Source organism: Penicillium maclennaniae (assembly GCF_028827695.1).
Source record: "Penicillium maclennaniae strain IBT 15551 chromosome Unknown utg000007l:1.0-4884863.0:1.0-4888362.0, whole genome shotgun sequence".
NCBI classification, from domain to species: Eukaryota; Fungi; Ascomycota; class Eurotiomycetes; order Eurotiales; family Aspergillaceae; genus Penicillium; species Penicillium maclennaniae.
The window spans coordinates 693,026-712,047 of record NW_026623219.1 but is presented as its reverse complement, the minus strand read 5'-3'; the positions used below and the strand labels follow the sequence as shown (position 1 = coordinate 712,047).

The 19,022-nt window shown below is 49.9% G+C and overlaps 8 protein-coding genes across 8 annotated transcripts; 4 read left to right on the top strand and 4 right to left on the bottom strand.

Moving 5' to 3' along the window:
- Positions 1-538: 538 nt before the first annotated feature.
- On the bottom strand, positions 539-1,752 carry N7477_007474 (putative NAD binding Rossmann fold oxidoreductase; the record flags this gene model as incomplete). The annotated part of the gene is made up of 4 exons (XM_056969137.1): positions 539-673; positions 699-1,243; positions 1,314-1,409; positions 1,470-1,752. The coding sequence occupies 4 exons, from the start codon at positions 1,750-1,752 to the stop codon at positions 539-541; spliced, it is 1,059 nt and encodes a 352-aa protein (XP_056819169.1).
- Positions 1,753-2,130: 378 nt separating this feature from the next.
- On the bottom strand, positions 2,131-3,105 carry N7477_007473 (O-methyltransferase; the record flags this gene model as incomplete). Its single annotated transcript, XM_056969136.1, has 3 exons — positions 2,131-2,175; positions 2,241-2,990; positions 3,052-3,105. 3 exons carry the CDS (start codon positions 3,103-3,105, stop codon positions 2,131-2,133), a joined length of 849 nt encoding a protein of 282 aa, XP_056819168.1.
- A 582-nt stretch (positions 3,106-3,687) lies between these two features.
- On the top strand, positions 3,688-5,160 carry N7477_007472 (uncharacterized protein; the record flags this gene model as incomplete). Its single annotated transcript, XM_056969135.1, has 1 exon — positions 3,688-5,160. The coding sequence occupies one exon, from the start codon at positions 3,688-3,690 to the stop codon at positions 5,158-5,160; it is 1,473 nt and encodes a 490-aa protein (XP_056819167.1).
- Positions 5,161-5,841: 681 nt separating this feature from the next.
- On the top strand, positions 5,842-6,950 carry N7477_007471 (uncharacterized protein; the record flags this gene model as incomplete). Its single annotated transcript, XM_056969134.1, has 3 exons — positions 5,842-6,006; positions 6,073-6,440; positions 6,500-6,950. 3 exons carry the CDS (start codon positions 5,842-5,844, stop codon positions 6,948-6,950), a joined length of 984 nt encoding a protein of 327 aa, XP_056819166.1.
- Positions 6,951-7,570: 620 nt separating this feature from the next.
- Positions 7,571-8,206, top strand: N7477_007470 (uncharacterized protein; the record flags this gene model as incomplete). Its single annotated transcript, XM_056969133.1, has 1 exon — positions 7,571-8,206. One exon carries the CDS (start codon positions 7,571-7,573, stop codon positions 8,204-8,206), a length of 636 nt encoding a protein of 211 aa, XP_056819165.1.
- A 4,203-nt stretch (positions 8,207-12,409) lies between these two features.
- On the top strand, positions 12,410-14,498 carry N7477_007469 (cytochrome P450; the record flags this gene model as incomplete). Its single annotated transcript, XM_056969132.1, has 10 exons — positions 12,410-12,499; positions 12,561-12,599; positions 12,658-12,747; positions 12,805-12,888; positions 12,950-13,061; positions 13,124-13,251; positions 13,303-13,541; positions 13,778-14,037; positions 14,116-14,298; positions 14,353-14,498. The coding sequence occupies 10 exons, from the start codon at positions 12,410-12,412 to the stop codon at positions 14,496-14,498; spliced, it is 1,371 nt and encodes a 456-aa protein (XP_056819164.1).
- A 258-nt stretch (positions 14,499-14,756) lies between these two features.
- Positions 14,757-16,864, bottom strand: N7477_007468 (peroxisomal copper amine oxidase; the record flags this gene model as incomplete). The annotated part of the gene is made up of 2 exons (XM_056969131.1): positions 14,757-16,354; positions 16,411-16,864. The coding sequence occupies 2 exons, from the start codon at positions 16,862-16,864 to the stop codon at positions 14,757-14,759; spliced, it is 2,052 nt and encodes a 683-aa protein (XP_056819163.1).
- A 790-nt stretch (positions 16,865-17,654) lies between these two features.
- N7477_007467 (CCR4-NOT core DEDD family RNase subunit POP2) lies at positions 17,655-18,953 on the bottom strand (the record flags this gene model as incomplete). The annotated part of the gene is made up of 2 exons (XM_056969130.1): positions 17,655-18,614; positions 18,714-18,953. The coding sequence occupies 2 exons, from the start codon at positions 18,951-18,953 to the stop codon at positions 17,655-17,657; spliced, it is 1,200 nt and encodes a 399-aa protein (XP_056819162.1).
- Between the last annotated feature and the right edge of the window lie 69 nt (positions 18,954-19,022).

Genomic DNA, 19,022 nt, shown 5'->3' with positions numbered 1-19,022 from the left:
GGGGTTCGCGGGAGATCTCACTGATTCGGAGTAGCTTCAGCGCCTCGATGACGCTAGCGAGTTGGACAATGGCAGGGCCCGAGCTGGCGAATTTTGGATTTCTGCATTGAGTCTTCTGTGTGGGCTCAATTCCATGTCCCGGTGAAACTAGTGCAGATGGACGCTTCTAGCTCGGCAAGCTGCAGGTCTGAACGATGTTGTCAGCGTAAGCAGAGGCTATTTCGAGGTACTCGTTCTAAGTGTTCCATTTTCTTGGCATTCAAGTACCCTTTGGGAAATAACGGGGAATCTTTGATTATGTTTGCTTGCTTCATAAACCCCGACTCAATCCTCAGAAATGTCGAAATACAACATCTAGCAAGGTATTACGATGACTGTGAACATATATAAGCGTCCTACGATGCCCACCCAGGTGTTCTTGCTGTACTCATATCATAGGACACGATCAGACTTCAAGTCAATATACAATTCGATCTTTCTCTTTCTATGGCTTCCTAGTACTCATAATATTCATCATCAATTTTCATACAAACCCAACTCAGACATCCAGAGTCCGACCAGTGTGAGAGCTTTCACGAGCCAGCTCAATCAACCGAATGACTTGACTAGCCTCAGCACCGCTAGCGGGCAAATCACCCTCACCGCCAAGGGCGCGAACAAGCTTGCGGTAGTACTCGGTATAAGTAGGGGGGCTCAACGGTAGGAACAACCTCCTTGACAGGCTTTCCATCCTGGATGGTCGTTAGGGTACCGTAGCGCTCGCTGGGCTCACGACCATAGCCGTTATCCTGGGGCATAATGCCAGCCTTGAGCTGGTCTTCTTGAATATCGAGGTGGAACTTCTTGAAGCTGCCCTTTTCGCCACGGACCCAGAAACGAAGCTGCTCGTCTTCGGGGCTGACAACGGTCGCCTTGGCCGTCACCATTAGGTTGTTGGGGTAGTGAAGAAGGACGGTGAAAGAGTCTTCGAATCCGGAGCTGTTACTGGCACGGGCAGAGCCAATGAAGGCTGTCACGCGCTTTGGGAGGCCAAGGAGGTGCACGGCTTGGTCTAGGAGATGAGTACCTAGGTCGTAGATGGCTGAGCCACCGGGGATGACCTTGTTCTTCCACTTGTGAGACTCGGCGGCGGGTTCTTCGGGACGGTGGCGGTCGAAGTGAGTCTCAAACTCGGAGATGCGGCCGAGCGAGCCGTTCTTGACCAGCTTGGAGAGGGTCACGAAATCAGCATCCCAGCGGCGGTCTGCAGAAGAAATATTTGTTAGTGGCGATCTTCTAGGGGCATAGAGATGATGCCGTGCGAGATGACGTACTTTGGTATACGGCCAGAAGCTTGTTCTGCTTGTTGGCAATGGCGACGAGCTCCTCGGCTTCCTTGTGGGTGGGTGTGAAAGGCTTCTCACAGACCACTATATAGTAGACGTATCAGCATTGGTTATATGAGGCTCTTGGAGATTTTCATTGCGTACCGTGCTTGCCAGCCTCCAGGGCGAGCTTGCACTGGTCAAAGTGGGAGTCCGGGGCAGTAGTCACGATCACGACGTCAACCGCGGGATCCTTGACCATGTCGTCCGTCGTACGGAACGACTTGACACCAGGGTGATCCTTCTCCGCATCATCGTTGGCCTTGGGAGTGCGCTGCACGATAGCGTAAAGTTTGAGCTCGGGGATCTGCTTCACAAAGGGGATGTGGAAGATCTTGGCACTGAAGCCGTAGCCGATCACACCGACGTTGTAAGTCTTGGAGGCCATGATTGAAGTGTTGAGGGTTGGATGGGTGGTTTTTCAATTCAAGGAGAACGCGCTTTATATTGCTTTTCACGGATGTCGCGCGCTGATGCGGGGGAAGGTCCTGGCGACAACAACCTCTGGTTATAGTGGGGCAATTTCCCAATCTATCAAATGCCGACTCCGCCTCCGCCTCATTCGGACCGTGACGTACTCTCGGCTTGCCATCTTTACGGACCACTGTCACCCTAGGGCTCTTACGAGGGGCTTCCCAGGACTGGGCTTGATTGTTAAGCAATAAGCAACTTTCGAAAATTTCTACATGCTGTTTAATCTCTGGCAATGGCTTGGCCCACGTTACAGGGACCCCCCACTATCCCACACCCGAAGACTTTGGTTGGTCTATACTTCCTGAAATCCTACACATCGCGACACTTCAACGGCATCCTGTGTTTCCAATTAATAATTGAATGGAGATACGGTGTGACACACAAGAAACACGGGTGACTCACCCTTACTCCTTCGGGCTGGCACAGCGCGCTCTTGTACACGAGGTTGGGGTTTCCAACTATTTCAAAAGCGGGCACGTCATTTTCGGGCATGAAGGAGTCAACGGTATGCTCTTTCATTCCCATAACGTTGTATTCCTGCACAGGGCCAGACTTAGCCGCTTCCCGCTTCTGCTCGACAGTGCTTCGGATATACTCCAGGTAGGGCGGGTTGCCCGGATACAGGACATTGTCAGCAGCCAGGATCGTGCCAGGCTGAATCATTCCGAGCTGCTCACATAATTTGACGTCGGTGGTGTACGCAGGCTTGTAGTGGTCGATGAACATGAGCTCGATCTTCTTGACTTGACCACTCTTAAACAACTTGTCAAGCGAGACATCACTGCGGCCAACAATGACCCGCACGAAATCACGGAGTCCAGCCAGCTCGATGAGCATATTGGCGATAGCAGCCCATTCGGGGTTCAGTTCAAGACTCAGATAACGCTCGCCTCCATTCTGGCGAACGGCGTCTCCGAACAGAATGGCGGAATAGCCGACGTAGCAGCCAAGCTCGATCATAGTCTTCGGTTTGGACTCGGTGATTAAGTCCTTGACAATTCTACCTTTCGGTCCTCCGACGGTCATCATGTGGTAGGTTTCCTCAAACTTATCCATTAGATCTAGCACCTTCTGGGGATGTCCTCGGATGTCATCGAGATTTGGTTGGCTATAGATGTAGTGCAAAAGCTTCATCTCACGGCCTGGCTCGCGCTATAGAGAGTATGGCTGTTAGTTTTTGAGAGACTCGGACTGTCTAGCAGAGGAGACTTACAGAGCGCTCCCCGGGACAGGCATGAGCAGAAGGTGATCCTGGACCTGTAGTCATTCTGAATGTAAAGAAGTATGAGAGTCAGAGAAGGATGCTAGGGACGGGTAGTTCGTTCTATATAGCTAAGCAACGACTCAAGTGGTCCCGAACCCGACAGGGCTCTCGGGGCTAAATACTTGAATGAGCTCAAAGTGCGCCCGAGAACTACGTTTCATTGGCAGACATGCTGTCATAGCATTATGATGTGCGGAATACCTTCTCGGAGAATCGGACATCGTGCGGAGCTAATAATTCGGGCAATGAGACCCGAATTCACCGATTTGGATTTGATCGGAAACCCGATCTCCCCACCTTGATCTCTACACTGTACAGGTTTGAGATGGCCAATCTAATCGCCGGGTACAGAGCGTGATGTACCTAGTACCTAGTACCTAGTACCTAGTAATATCCGGAAATGTCAAAGCTCGGCACGAGACTCTTGACAAAGTACACAGTCACACATGGTGGCTCCTCGGCCGATCGCCCCCTCCCTGATTCGCGCCATCGCTCCTCCCTGCATCCCATCTCATCCTTACCTTCTCGCTTGGAATTTTCTGCCCTTTTCTTGGTCTAGGCTGATTGCCTGGAGTTGTCTTTCTCATGGCGACATTTACGATGAGACGACTTCGTCTCCACACGAGTCAGGTGAAGACACTCCGAGCGTCAAGCTTGGCTGAGGGTCTACGCAGCGCCTTGGGGCACCTGTTCCGTATTGCAGTCTCTTTCTCACTACTCTTCATGGATAATACGATTTTGATGGTGGCGGTCTTGCTCGCGCGACTGCGGCCCGCCGATCGGCACCAGGCATTATCGAATGACGGACAGCCCTACCCCAAGACGATGCTGATCACAGGAATCGGTACATCGCATGGCCTGGCCCTCGCACGAGCATGGAAGGCTGAAGGCCACCGTGTAGTGGGTGCAGATGTCGTGGATCTTGATCTACCTATTCGATCAGGCGGGAGCATGTCCAGGACACTCGTCGCATTCTACCAGGTCCCCACTGACCATTATATCTCAAAAATCTTAGAAATTATTCAGCGCGAGGAGATTGACCTCTGGGTTCCGTGCTCGCCTAGGGTCACCGCTATCGAAGATGCCACGGCTCGGCAAGTCGTCGAGAGTCGGACCATCTGCAAATGCATTGCATTTGATGCCGATTTGGTTGCATGTTTTGTTCGCCCGGATTCATTCAAGCACTTCTTAGTGGAGCGAGATCTTCCCGTATTGGAGCATTTTCAGGTACAATCGCGCGACTCTATTCACAAAATCTTGCACCGAACCCCAGCCAAGTCTTATCGCCTCAGCTCGGGTGGAAGTGAATCAGCCGTCTCGCTGCCAAAGCGGACACTTAGCAGAACATACTCGGAGATTAGCGAGCTCAACATCTCCAAGGAAAATCCTTGGACTCTGCAGCAACAAAACCGACTGGGAGAGTTTTTTGCAGATCTGTTGGTCATACAAGGCCATGTTCAGGCCATCAAGGTCCGACTCGCGGGTACTCGATCTCCTCATTGGGGTGCCTCGAGACTCGACGAAGCCCTGGCCGCCGCCATCCATCGGCTCATGCAGAGTTTTGCGAGCAAAGTAGGCCCGCGGATGACCGGTCATCTTTCAGTTCGGCTGCTGGTTGATGAGGAATCTGACATTTCGTCCGTTCGCCATACCATCTACATCGGGGATTGTATTTCAGGAGCAGCAGCTTTCAATAATCTGTTGCGCAATGCACCATGTCCTGTCTCTGGTTACCTTGCAGCCCTCGACTCAGCCCCAACGGAGCCTCCCGCTTGGAAGGTGATGGCTACCTTATCGCCCAACAAGCCTCCGTGGCTGACCTTGCTGGATAACAATTTTGTGGCCCATCTACTACCGTATTCCAATACTGTGAAACATGCAATCACATCTCTTGAAGGAACACTTGAGCCGTTCCTCTTCTGGGTGAATCCGCGGTTCTCATATCTCGACCCCGTCCCCTGGTGGTGGCATGTGCATGTTTACCAGCCACTGCGAGAAATCTGGATGTTAGTGAAGCAAACTCGGGCCGCATTTTTGGCCGGATATTTTGACGATTGATCATTCGTCTATGACTTACGACTCTATGAATCACGACAACACTATGATGCGTTGGTGTAGCGCTACTTTTCGGGGTTATCTGTTACTCTATTCTTTGAAGCGTGGCGTCTTGTCAAATGTATATATACACTCCCAGAAAGATCAAAACCCAGACAGGAAGGTTGTGGAGCCTGATAAAGCATTTATTTGTTTGATGACGATAGTCAGCGCTGCCACAGAAAGGCGGTACGTGTACTCCACCGTGGCTGACGAGGCCCAAAATAGAAACCTCGGGCTGTCGCCTGGGCGATCGTGGCCGTGTGAGGAGTAAAACGTAAACGTAAGATACAATAGTTTCGTCGGAAATCCTCCCCATCTTTACGTCAATCCACTCTCAACAACTTCACTCTGAAACCTCTGAACGAATATTGCAACTCACAAGCGATTTTATTTGCCGCACTGCACATACGAGGCTGACAATCAAGCCAAGAAACGCTCCGTACAGCCTGCGCCTCCTCCCCATCGCGCAAAGTCTCCCAATTCCCCAGCAATCCCCTGTCACATATCTGCGCATTCCAGAGCGTGTCCGACCGAGTCTTCAGTTCCTTTTCTTCTCTCCCTTGTGATCCTGCGACACTCCTGCCCCTTTGTCGGGTGATATTCTGAAGGGTTGAAATACCCTTGCAGTCCTCATCTCCCAATATGGCGCTGCGAATGCCCCGACCATCCGGTGGAAATCTGGGCCGGACAAAGAATCTCATTCATTTCGCCCAGGCGTTTATCATCTTCCTTGCCTGGGCATTGACGATCGCGATTTGGACAAAAGGTGATGGCATTGATGGCCGGACCGTGTATTATTGGATCCTGGTGAGTGCCCTTGAGAACTGATATTCTAGATCTTGGGGAACCTTGCAGCTTACAGTTCCTCCCTAGTGCTGGGTCAGTTTACCCGCCTTGATCTACCTTGCCGGCGTGCCCATGTGGCCTCGTGCCCGGCGTTTCGGAAACGTCTACGCCTTTGCTGCGGTCGACGCGATCTATGCTATTTGCTGGTTCGCGGCATGGGTGTGTCTGGCTTCATATGTTGCTCAAGGAAAATCCATCGGAAAGTCCTCTACCAGCGACAAGGACTCCAGCTCCTCGAGTTCCACGAGCTCGAGCAAACGTGCCACCACCACTACGACAAGCTCGAAGAGCACCACAACCTCCAGCAGTGGCTCTGGCTGCGCCAACTGGGCATACGGCAATGAAACCAAGTGCAACATCAGCACAGCAACGACCATTATCGGCGTTGTAATCTTGTATGTGGTCTTTTCAACGCGACTGCACGGCAGCTGTTCTAACCTCAAGGCTACCACAGCATTCTTTTTGCCATCACAGCATGGATGTCCTTCCGCAATGTGATGCACTTCCGCCGCACCGGTACGCTCCCCGACGCCGTGTCTGACCCGACCTTTGCCGCCCAGTCCAAAGCCGCCTTCAACTCGAATCCAGCCCACGACTTCGAGGAGGACGAGGATGACTTCCGTTCCGGCAGGGCCGGTATGGGTGCTGCCTCGTCCCGTGGCGATCAAGATGAGGATTACGCTCTGTTGCAACAGAGCGAAGTGGATGACTTGGGCAACCGGTCGGCGATGCACGGTGCCTATGACCCCACAGCGCCCGCGCCCGGGGGCGTTCTTCATGACTTTAATAGCACAGGCTACGGCGGTGCGCACGGCCAGCACAATGTCCCATACACCCCATCCGACTATGGATCCGCCCATCCAGACTACAACTCATCGACGATGAGCGGGTATGGACGAGTATGAGGTGGTGAAGGTGTATGATGAATGCTAATAGAAGGATTGTGGAGGCTTGATGCCGGCTATGAATACCCAAAATCATCGGGTCACCCTGCTTTGTGGTGTCCGGACATGACCACGGAGCGGTGTTGGCAGGCGCATAGTTTGTGTTTGTGTTTTTTTGCCCCCTTTGGGAGTCATATTTGTCTTACTGTTTATGGAGCCCTATCACGACAACTTGACCTTTGACTTGAATGTACGCAAATAGAACTTGAATCCCTCATATCATGAATACCCCGGTTTCTGTTTGTGTATGCTGGTAACTCGTACCTCTGGCCCTGGATCTACTTATTTTGCCACCGCCTTCCGTGTCGGTGTGGTTCTGGACAGCTTGCTCTTGCGCCGAAAGACTAAGTCACCCTCCACTTTGACAGATATCCTAACTTATTGCGTACTTCCAAGGAACATTCCTCTTCTGACCTACTACATCACACTGGTATGCATGAGATCTTCCCCATTACATGACAATCATTCGCCGCTCCCAGCCTCAGTCGTCTATACGAGTCCGCAACAAACTAACACCTCCAAGCAAACCGGCAATCTCCAACCACCAAACACTCTGGACTCCAAGGGCACTCACCGCAATCATGAGCGAAATCGATATCTTCAACCAATATCCCCTCCATATCGACCCGCAAACTAAATCCATCTCCCTCCCTCAATCATCTGCCTACACACCCACGCAAATAACCGCCATCAATGCCGAGCTCCATGAACTAAATGACCTGCACCGCTCTTTCCTCTCCATAGAAGGACCCGCAGGTATCCCTCCACCCCCTCTACCTGTCAACCCGAAGCGAAGCGCCCAAATTACCAAACTTCGCGACAGCGCCAACGCAACCTACCGCAAGGGAAACCATGTCGAAGCCGTCCGCCTATACACCTATGCCATCGATATGGCTCTCTCGCGACCGGGTTGGGAACCCGTTTCCCTCGCCCGAGAAGAATTATCTGGTCTTTTTGGGAACCGCGCGCAGGCACACATGGCGATGCAGGCGTGGCCGGAGGGATTCGTTGATGCGAAGTCAAGTGTTGACTCGAAGCCTGTTGGGAATGTCAAGGCTTGGTGGCGCGTCGCTAAGTGTCTTGCTGAGATGACGCGGTATGGAGAGGCCAAGTCGTTTTTGCTTAAGGGGCTGGAGATTGAGGGGAGAGAGAGTGAGGGTGGCAAGGAGCTTGTGGCGCTTCTCGAGGATGTTGAGGCTGCTTTGAAGCGGGCTTAGGGTCCTATGCAGGGTCCTGGTCTGAGTGTTATTGGTTTCTGCATGTGTGCTGGGTTACCAGACTTGACGATTCCCTCTTATTGTTTATGGCGTTTTTCTGGGCGAATTATATGGGTCCTTTTTTGTGGTTGAATTACTATGGGGAATGGATTTTTACACCTCAAGATCAAATCCTTTTTGCTTGCATTTCTTTTGCAGCCTGTTTTGATGGTCGGGTTTGCTTCTCATTTCCCACACAATGGATCTTGTCATCTATAAAAACCGCTTGTTTGATAAAAGACAATACACAATACTCCTTCGAGCTAGAAACACATTTCCTATCACAAAATATGGCCAATACTATAGAGTACGGGCGAGAAGATATTCATATGCTTTGCTCCACTCGCCTATTGGGATTCCATTCCATCCCATGCTTCTTTGACTCACTACATCCACTTATCCCTCCAACCACCACAAGCCCCCCACAATCCTCCAAAAATCTCAATACCAACTCCCCTATAAGCCACCAGGTGCATTATAACATCAAAAGGGGCAAAAAATGAATCATTCGACTCCGATAGGGGGAATCGAACCCCCGGCTGCCGTGTGAGAGACGGCGATGTTAGCCACTACACCATATCGGATTGGTGAATGATGCTCCGATAGGGGGAATCGAACCCCCGGCTGCCGTGTGAGAGACGGCGATGTTAGCCACTACACCATATCGGATTATTGGATGGTTGCTGGTGGATTTTTGGCACTATGGAGGTACATGTTGAAAAATTCTGGTGTGGAGCATGGTGGTGATCATTCAAGGGGTCTAATTGGATAGACTGGCGGCTAAGTGGGGCTGGATACTTGTTCTTCGGAATTTGGGATTCTATTTCTTGGCATGGGATAATAAAGGGTTATACAGCGTCTTCGACTAAACTACTCAATCTACACATCACACTCAGAAACAATTGGCAAGGTACTACAATCAAAGGTCTTATTCACTGCCTCGTTTTCCGGTGGAAATAGGCCAAGGCTCAGCCTTCCAATAGCTCTTTGCTTATAGATGGTATGGCTCCCTCTTTGAATTGTATAGGTTGATGGCATCTTTTCCTTCAAATACCTACTGTCAAATTCCCTACTGAATACTATTCGCTCTAATGGATTCAGTACGCTTAAGCTCCTAGATCATGGAGACTGGTAAGGTGGTTGTAAGTAGAAAGTGAATGGTACTCTCAAGAACATATTTAGGGGAGGCTGAGATGGCACTTCAAGGCCCAAGGTCACGATCGAATTGCCAATTAGTGATTTTAAAATTCCGAGATGCACAAGATAAAGGATGGCGTGGAAGGATGTGAAAATAAAACCAATCTTAAAATTGAACATCTATATACATATCGGGACCCACTGATGGCGATGGACATTCGCAAGATGCATCATCTCCGTTGTGAAATCGATCTCAAGATATGCATTCAAGTCAATTGTTCTAAAAGCGACGAAAGTATCGAAACTTATAGTATCCGAATCTCACAGTGATAAAGATGCACGATCAGAGAGTTCCTGTCATCATCTGATCTTACCCTGGTACTATAGCCATCCCAGGGACACATGGAAACGATACTGCTATGAGTCAGTTAGCGATGAACACTCACAAAAGGAGCATTACATAAGAGGAATCGAGCACGACATTGGCCTGCATTGATTCCTAGGTAAAACAGCCCAAGCTGGTGTAACGGTAACACCCCTGGAGATACTAAGGTATTGGCGTACTACGGTATAGGCCCGTGATCGGGACCCGGGAGAATCCAGGTTCAAATCCTGGGCTTGGGGGAGTTCTTTCTTTTGCTAAGTCTCACTTTCTCTCCTTCCCCCCCCTCTCCATTCCGCAGCTGGTCTGTTTCATGAAATCACAAGGCGTGACAGCGTTGTGACTGAACCTGGACTCGAATTTCTGCATATCTATCACTAGTCTGAGAAGTGGGGAAAGATTAGATGGTAGATACCCTGAAAGCTAGAGGTTCTGAAGGAGTACAGCATGGAACACTGGATGAACCATGGTAACTATGCGCAAGTGAAGTCAAAGGGGTGGAGCAAGAAGTTTAAATACTTAGGCATCGAATGATGACCTCTGGCCTTGATCGTCGTAGCTGCCCACCTGGAAAACGAGAATTATCCGAGGAAGTTTTGTGAGCTCCTGAGGACCTTCAAAGCCATAACAGGACTAGTAGGTTTGAGACTAGGACTATTCTGAGCACTATAGTCCGAAAATGGAAGCTTCGGGTGCTGCCCTGGCCTTCCGATCTACGAGGGGACTACCGCTGACACGCCGTCTAGTACCTTCCAAGAATGTGTCACAAAATAATCTCAAGCATAACAGTATACGAAGTTCCAATTCCTGAAGGGGTACTAGTCTCTAGTAGATTCTTGCCAGATCATCACGCGCTTTGTCTTCATCTCCCCCTATTCAACTCGTTACTGACCAGATATCATTGATTTCACACAGCAGCTCAATTCAACATATCCAGGATCGAAACTGCATTGGCACGGAACTTTGACTATATGTGATATTATTACCCTCAAGTCACGGGACATGTGAAGATGGTATCTCTGGGTGCGACCAAGATAAACTGCGATGAGAAAGGTCTCTAGCTCAATGATTTTGTTTCCAGAGATCCGAACCATCGTACATGGATCGCCTATCGCTTCAAAGTCCAAAGGAGAAACTAAGTTTCGAATTGGTACCTGGAATCTACCTTGAGAAATAGACCAAAGAAAAGATGCCACGAGCCTTGTAATTCGACCATGATAAATCTTCGGTCTCAATTACATCCAGCGCGGACTCGGCGAACTCATCGGGCATCTGCCAAGCCTCTGGGCATGTCCCAAAAATTGTTTAGACAAGACCAAGGTTTCACCGCTATTAGACAACCCTAAGATAGTATCGGACATTTCTCAGGCTGCCAGTTGACTGCATGGCGGTTGAGCAGATGTGAGCTCCATCATTCACCACGCACGTCAGACCCCGGTAACGTGCTCCTTGCATGAACTAGTTAGGCTTGATTCGGGCCACGAAACAATTTCAAACAGCATTACATCAAGGCTAGATTGATGCGTTGGAGGGTGGTGACCGGCGGCGATTGCAAGTCTTGAATCTGGAGTCGAGGAAAAAGTCCAATCGCTTTCCACCGTGGCCAACGAACCTTTGAAGCCTTGGTTTGATGAAGTTGTTCCCAGTAGAAAATAAATCCCTTACATCTTGCCGCGGTGGCGGGGTAAATCCATCAAACCAGCGGGAATTCACTTCTGGTGAGCGTTCATGACTGCCACGTTAGCTCGATCCAGTAAGTCGGTATTCTTGTTTTTTTGAGATACCCTTGCATGAATGACGAGAGACCACAAAGATGCAGCGTGCGCAAAGTGGTGTTCCACATGACGCTAAGCAAAAGACGCGAACCAGAGACAAAGAAAATCAGGCTGAAGGTTAACAAAGAGTGTTCGGGACTAGTGGCGCGCATCGCGGCATGGCGAAGCATGCCGGCACTGACATGAACATGGAATGTGCTTCACATGGAATCGAGACGGTGGCGTCCATATCCCTTGATTGGGAACTCCTTCCTGTATAGGCTCTCTTCACTTCTTGATTTGCATGGGATACGGTCGATTCAAGGCTTGCATTCAAAGAGGGGCTTTCTTCCCCTTAAATTGAGTACCATCGTGGTTGGGTCTTGAACCCGGAGAACTCCGCTACCGGCAATCTCTCTTGGGACAAGCTCGGATAGGCCAAGCGCACGGTGCTCTCTAAGTCTGATCACCTGCCTATAGATCGTAATTCCAAGCCTCTGTTTTGTTTTCTTTTTTTTTTCCCCAGCTGGTTCGCAAAACTCGATGCTGCAGCCAGGGGCGTCATCAACAGCCAGTGATAACCATTATATAGTACCCCACATAACCCATTTCCTAAAGAACATAGATACTGCTCTGTTACACAGATGGCATGAAGTGGTGCCTTCAGGTCTCACGTAAGGGTTTTTTTCCCATTCAAAAGAGTGGATCGGAATGATCTCGGGTAGTGTTCCCGTACGGCACTCGCGCCCAGTTCCTTCCAATCACGGATCCACAGGCTTCACGCGTGGGAAATTAAAACCAAAGCACCTATATCTACCTCGTCGACCTCAGAATGCCCCTGCTTCCTCCAGGAAGTATCTTGCAAGCCTCCCAATCAAGTCCCGCTTCACGATGCTCCTTATCACCCACTGGCCGATTATCATCGGCTGTTTTGTCCTTGCGGTAGTTTCCCTTTTCTGGAAAATTCTGCGCAAATCCAAGGTACAGGCGTTCCAATTCGAAAGCCCAAAAGGGCTGGAATGATAACATGTGGTGAATCTAGGTTCCGAGGGCAGCTCTACCTCCTTTTGTTCCTCTCACGGTAAATCCCGGCGTTTTAATTGGATGAAAACTTTGAACACAAATTTAACTTGCGCCAGGAACATGAACTTCAACACACACCATTAGAGTCTATTACAAGGGCATTCGAGCAACATGGACCCGTCATCCAGATTCACCGTAATGGTCATGTATGTGACAACTCATCATACCAAAAATAAATGGATACCGCTGACTGGGAAACACAGAGACTTTTCTTAACATCCAATGAGTTCACACAGCAGATCCTCACGGATGAAAGTTACTTTAGCTTTGAGAGCGGAATGACAAAGGTGAGTACCTTTCCCCTAGAGATAATAAAACAAAAGGGGCATCAAATTTAACTTGAGCAAGTTCTTTGGACTTTCCTGGGTCAACAAACTTCACGATGGAACATTTTTCCATGACATGGATACCTACGCACGGGGCTTTGTCGCTCAACGAATGCAGAAGGTTGTGCCTGAAAGTGAGCAAAGCCCAAGTTGAACTCTGACTGGAAACATCAAAGACGTACTAAAGAGATCCCAGTCTGGCCAATCTTCGAGAAAGGAGTGCGTGAAATGGTCGACACTTCTCAGCCTGGAAGGCCCGTCGAGCTTCAACACCAGGTCCAAGCCATCATGGCAGAGGCAACGATTTGCATTTTCTTTGGACAGGTTGGTCATGTTCAAGATGCGAGAGAAAATCCCAGCTGACCTCTGAAATAGAAATACGGCAATGCCAGGAATGTCAAGTCGGTCGTGGATTTGGCTGAAGACATTGCCGAGCTCTTGGGTATCTACCAGAACCTGTCCTTCCTAGGGCGCAAAGCATCGTGGCTATGGAAACCCTTGACATGGATCAAGATTGTTCTCTTTCGGATCCCGCTTCATATTGGCTTCACATTTACACGAACGCTGTGGACGGATATCTCGGAAATTTCAAAGTCTCCTGAAAAGAAGGTATCGTATGAATGAAGGTTTGTCAGAAAAAGTAGTGACTCTGACGGCATTATTAGGATGATAGCTTAATCGGATACCTCGTTCGAGCCTACGCCTCGCCAGACGGTCATCTATCATTTCGTACGAGATTGTGGATTGTGGTCTTGATCTTGACCTTTTTGTTCGCTAGTCTACACCAAACGTTTGTTCTTCTTCACCCCCACGACAGAATGACTAAATGATGGAAACTGATTATATTCAGGGCTACTATAATGATATGGGTAACCTTCCACCTTGGAATGCGGCCAGGCTGTCAGGATGATCTCCGTGACGAAGTCTCTTCCATTTTAAAATCCTGGGACAAGAATCACACAGATCCTGTTGTGGACATCCAAGCAATGCTTGATGCGGTCAGGACTGATTCTTTCATTCGTGAGGTGCTTCGAATGAAAGGTGACATTGTCAATCTTGTGCGGGCGCCCGTTCGCGACATCGAACTTGGTGGTTATATCATTCCCAAAGGTGCGTATTATGATCCTATGACTTGTGCATATGTACAAATTCAGATCAATTTCAAATCAATTAATTGTTGATCAATAGGCTCTCTCGTATTCCCAGTCACTCACTTGTCGTATCGATCCCCGGAGTTCGTTACCGACCCGGAGGAGTTCAAGGGAGAACGGTGGATTGGATCCGGAAAGACAGCGGGCATGACTGGCTCTGGATACCTCGCCTTTGGGCTTGGAAGATGGGCTTGTCCGGGGCGAGTTCTGGCTGTGATGGGTATAAACACCCTTTCCTCTCTCCTATCTTCTGACGTGGCTAACTTTAAGACAGAGCTCAAATGCTGGATCTTTGCCTTGCTCAAGCATGCCAAGGTTGAGCTTGATGGTTGTAAGTATGAGATTTTGGATCCATTCAATATCACCAGTGTTCCGCCGCAAGGTGATATCTTGGTTGAAAAGTACACAGCTTCAGTATAAACTCTGCCTGTGAGATAATCTTTTGGAATAAGTACATATAGGGGCCCCAGGGTTAGATAGATGTTTTAGACAGCATTTGGAAAATAAGTAATATGGATCTACTATACTCTGCATAGTCTCAATACGGGGATGACAAGGGATTCTCATTATAGAATTGCATTTTAAAACTTATCGCTTGACTATATTCAAGCAAAATTGCTCATACAGAATCAATCTTTGATGATTGACTTTCCCAGGCCTCTCTCATTCATGCAGCCTTCAAACCAGTACACTCGACCCATCAATCTTCTTACAAGCACAAGCACTCGAACCCGCTGCGATCTGCGAAGGCGTCCGAGAATAACTCGGGGGCACATCAAGCGCAGGGTTGCGATCGAAGAAGTTACGAGGCCTCAACAACAAAGTCATCGGCTCAGCCGGCATGATAGGGTAATCCTCCGGTGCAGGGAAATGTGTCAGACCGAAAGTGTGCCATAACACAACATCGGTGTTCTCAATCGAGCAATTCGGCCCCGCGGCCTCGATCCACTGAGGTAAACCAGCCGAGGGCTCACCAGATGTCTGGGGGACGTGGCGGCCGGCCGGGTGGATTTCTTCGTCAGAGTATTTTGTGACGTGCACTGCGTGGCGGGCAAAGCCAGCGCGCTTCCAGACGAGACCGCCTGCTTTAGGGAGGAGGGGCGGGACTTCCCGGCTAACAAGTTTGTAACAGACGGGTTTCTTGCTGTACGGATTCAGCTTATTGGTGTTTGACATCTCCCAAGTCCGGCTTGTTGATCCGTCATAGTCGGACATTGCTTCGAGCGGAGTTGTGAACTTGGTCTTCTTGGCGTAGAAGGCGTTGCCGTACTTGTTCTCGGCACTGCCGACTTCGCCCGGGCCTTGAACCGCGTCGACTTGGAAGACTGTATTGTCCGGGCCGTCGATGTTGGGATCCACACGTAGGCAGAATAGGTGCTGGTGGTTGTGTGCGTTGACGCCTGGGTACACCTCAGTGCCCCAGCCCTTGGTGTCCTCACCGGGATTCATGGCGTAGGTATTCAAGATGCCAGTCAGTTTGACCTCAAGCTGAACAGTTCCATCTTGATGGAAGATCCAGTACACGCAGTACTCGTAGTTTGCGGCAGTAAAGATGTGCGAGATGATCAGCTTTCGGCCTCGTGTGACGACGACAGAGTCATCACGAAAATCGGTGTGTTTGAAAAGAATACCGGCATCCTCCTCGTGAATGCAGATTGCGTTTTTGATCGTTGTGGAGGCACCGGCACGGTTGACAAAGTTTGCGTCCATATAGTGGATTGCACCCTTGCAGTCGCAGCCAAGAGATAGGCTGTTGGTCATATAGCCACCACCGTACTCGCCCAAGTCAAAGGCATGCTTGCGCTGATGAGGGTGCTCGGGGTTCCCATATGGAACAACCATTTCTGCGAGAGAAAGTCGGTAGAAGATGGGTCGAACATTGCCCTTGTCGTTGAAGCTAATGTTGTTCAAGACAATACCCTCACGGTAGTTGAAACCCACGTGAATGTTCCAATTCTGCCATTCGATCTCACGGCCTTTGATCTGGAAAGAGACACCTTCGGGTTGTGTGATGTGGATAGGTTTAATATCGGTACGGTAACCGCCTTCCCTCTCGATGGCAGCGACATGATAATTGTTTGCTGGGGCCCTATTGATCTGTCTCCGCACTGGTGGCACATCGATATGGATGATCTGCTTGGTCTCTGCGTTGTAGATGGGACAGAAGTCCAGCGGAAAGGTGTATTGGGAGTCGTCAACGTGCGGTCGATAGTACATAAGGGCTTGCTGCAACCGGACACCAGTACCGAAACGCTCGTCGTAGCCAATTGTCCAAGCTGAAGTAAGTCAGCCAAGGTGATTCTGCTCAGATTGCCGCATCTCATTCACTCACGATCACAGTACACCTTGTGCATATCCTCTGGTGGGATTCCAACAATTCCACACTGCTCTATAACCTTGGGGTCCTTGCGCACGACATGTTCCACTTCTTGCAAATCCTCCATTGTGATAAGTGGCTGCACATTGGGTGTATGATTCCACTCGACGATCTTCTTCTGGTCCAAGTTGACCACACCGTCATAGACCTTTCCACCCGGCGCGATGACAACAACATCAGCTGCACGAGCAGGACGGGGGGCCTTCTCCGGATTAGCTAGCCAAGCTAGCATCTCGGCCTTGCGCGGCTCATATAGAGTAACCGCGTTGAAGTTGAGCGAGCCATATTCCTTGCGAACGAGTGCGACAACGGCGTCAATCTCTGCCGCGGAGAGAGGGTCGAAGGGATGCGGAGCTGGTGCCGTCGCGCTGACCTGGTGGGTCAACTGCTGGAGTCGGTCGAGAACCATTCCGATGTATCGTGGCAGTTCTTCTTGTGTCGATTCAGAGGTAAGCCAATAAAGAAAGATCCCGGGTATATAGCAGCCGTTTAAGTGATAACGGGGACAGAATCAGGCTTGGAGAGCGCAATTGACAGGGCTGCAGCGGAATATTTAAATCAATTGCGATATAGGACCCCTCGTGCAACACCCATTTATCGCCATTGAAGTCGATTAGATAAGTCCGATAACGATGAATTGCGGAGGCCGGATCCCTTTTCCTGTTCAAGTTTAGGGTGTCCCAAAAAGGTAACTGGATGCTTGCGCGCATCTTGCATGGCTCGGAACTCGATACTTTATTCATGGAGTTTTGTCATGGTCCGGGTACTTCGCCTATCGATTCTTAATGAGGAAACTAGTTTACTTGTGACTATGATTCATGGTGAATATTTGGAGGATACAAAATTACACCTTAGCAATGTAGGCATGATCAGAAATGACGGTTCGCTGTACATGAGAGAAACCCCCAGAGCCCGTCTACCTCTAAGTATAGAATGCGACCAAAACAGAAAGGCAAAAAAGGCCGTGGAGCCCGAACGCCTCGCGAGATGAATTCAAAGACCAGCCAAAATCATAAAGAAACACCGTACACCTCCCACTGCCCCCACCCAACACCTCCGACGAGAAGAGTTCGCAGTTACGCAAACTCATGCAAAGTGACAGGTAGACAATGGCGAACGAGAAATCCAGCACGAGAACCCTCGCGCATATGTACATGCATCATATCGTATCATACTCTTGCGTTCTCTTTTCACACGTCTCATGCCTTGCTGGATTGATATCCGCCTGGTGTGCCATAGCCGTGAGGGGTATGAGCGCCGGCGCCAATACCAGTGTTGGGGGTACCGGGTGTGCCGACTGCAGAGTAGATGGTGGCTCCGTTGAGGTTGGGCGTTTGCTGAGCCATTTGGTAGGACATTGCGGGCATTTGGCCGTTGAGACCCCAGATCTGACCGGAGTATTTGCTCTCATCAATTGAGCCGCCGAAAATCAATTGGCGCATCTTCCAGTAGATTTCACCTGTCACCAATGAATCAGATCCAGCTTGGTGGGCAATACCGATACGCTTGACACCGAGCTCCTCCGCGACATCCCCCAAGCCAGATTTCTGACCTAAATTGGAGAGAATCTGTGCAGCGGCTGGGGTGAGGGGCGAGTCATTGACCGCCTGGTTGCGGCTTGCATGCTTCATGAGATACTTAATGTCATAGAGCGATGGGAAGAAGATCGTCAAAAGCTTATGGAACTCTTCCTCGTTCTCGGGCAATTGCGAGCAGAGCATGATCTTCATGAGGTAACCAAAGTCGTAACCAGAGTGGAAAGAAACCCAGTGAACGTCATCCAGCAGCACCAAACCAGAGCTGATCAGCAATGATCCGAACTCGAAAGGGTCAATCCCATTCTTCTCGTGCATAGCGAAATCAACTCCCGACTTGGCAAGCATGGCTGTGGACTCCTGCGCGTACATATCCCCTTCCAATGAGAACCGGAAGTTGAATTGCCATGTGCAAGGAGCTGGTGCCATGGCATTGCCGTACGGTTGTCCATTAGCATCCGTGGTGGTGGCCGGGGGAACTTCTCCGTCGGAGTTGAACAGAGTAATTCCCAGCTGAATCATCTTGAGGAGGTCGACATTGCATCGGAGGGTCTGGTAGTGATAGTCGGCTTTATTCGTGAACGAGCCGATTGGCCGAGCGACAATTCCTGGAAACTCGGTATCCTTAAGACTAGTCAGCATCGCTGGGTTGAAAGTGGAAATAATATCGACTCGAAGTGAATCTGTCCTTCAGTTCATAGATAGTTAACCCCGCCCACTTACCATGCTGATGTACGGGTATTTGTCAACCAACGATCTCAAAACGGCCAACTCATGTGCCAGGTTATGTTTCCAAACATCGCGAATCCGGGTCTTAGCAGCACCGGCTTTTGAATCGAGGGGTCCTTGGTGTAGTTGCTGCTGTTGTATTTGTGCTCCTCGCGCAAAGCCCATCTGCGCCGCATGGCTTGCCAGTCCCGTTCCACCACCATCTGCACCGCCAGCAAAGCCGCTGATTGACATGCCGTTCGTGACGCCGGCAGAAGACAGGAAAGGATTGATGTTGGTATTGGGGTTTCCAGCGAAACCAGG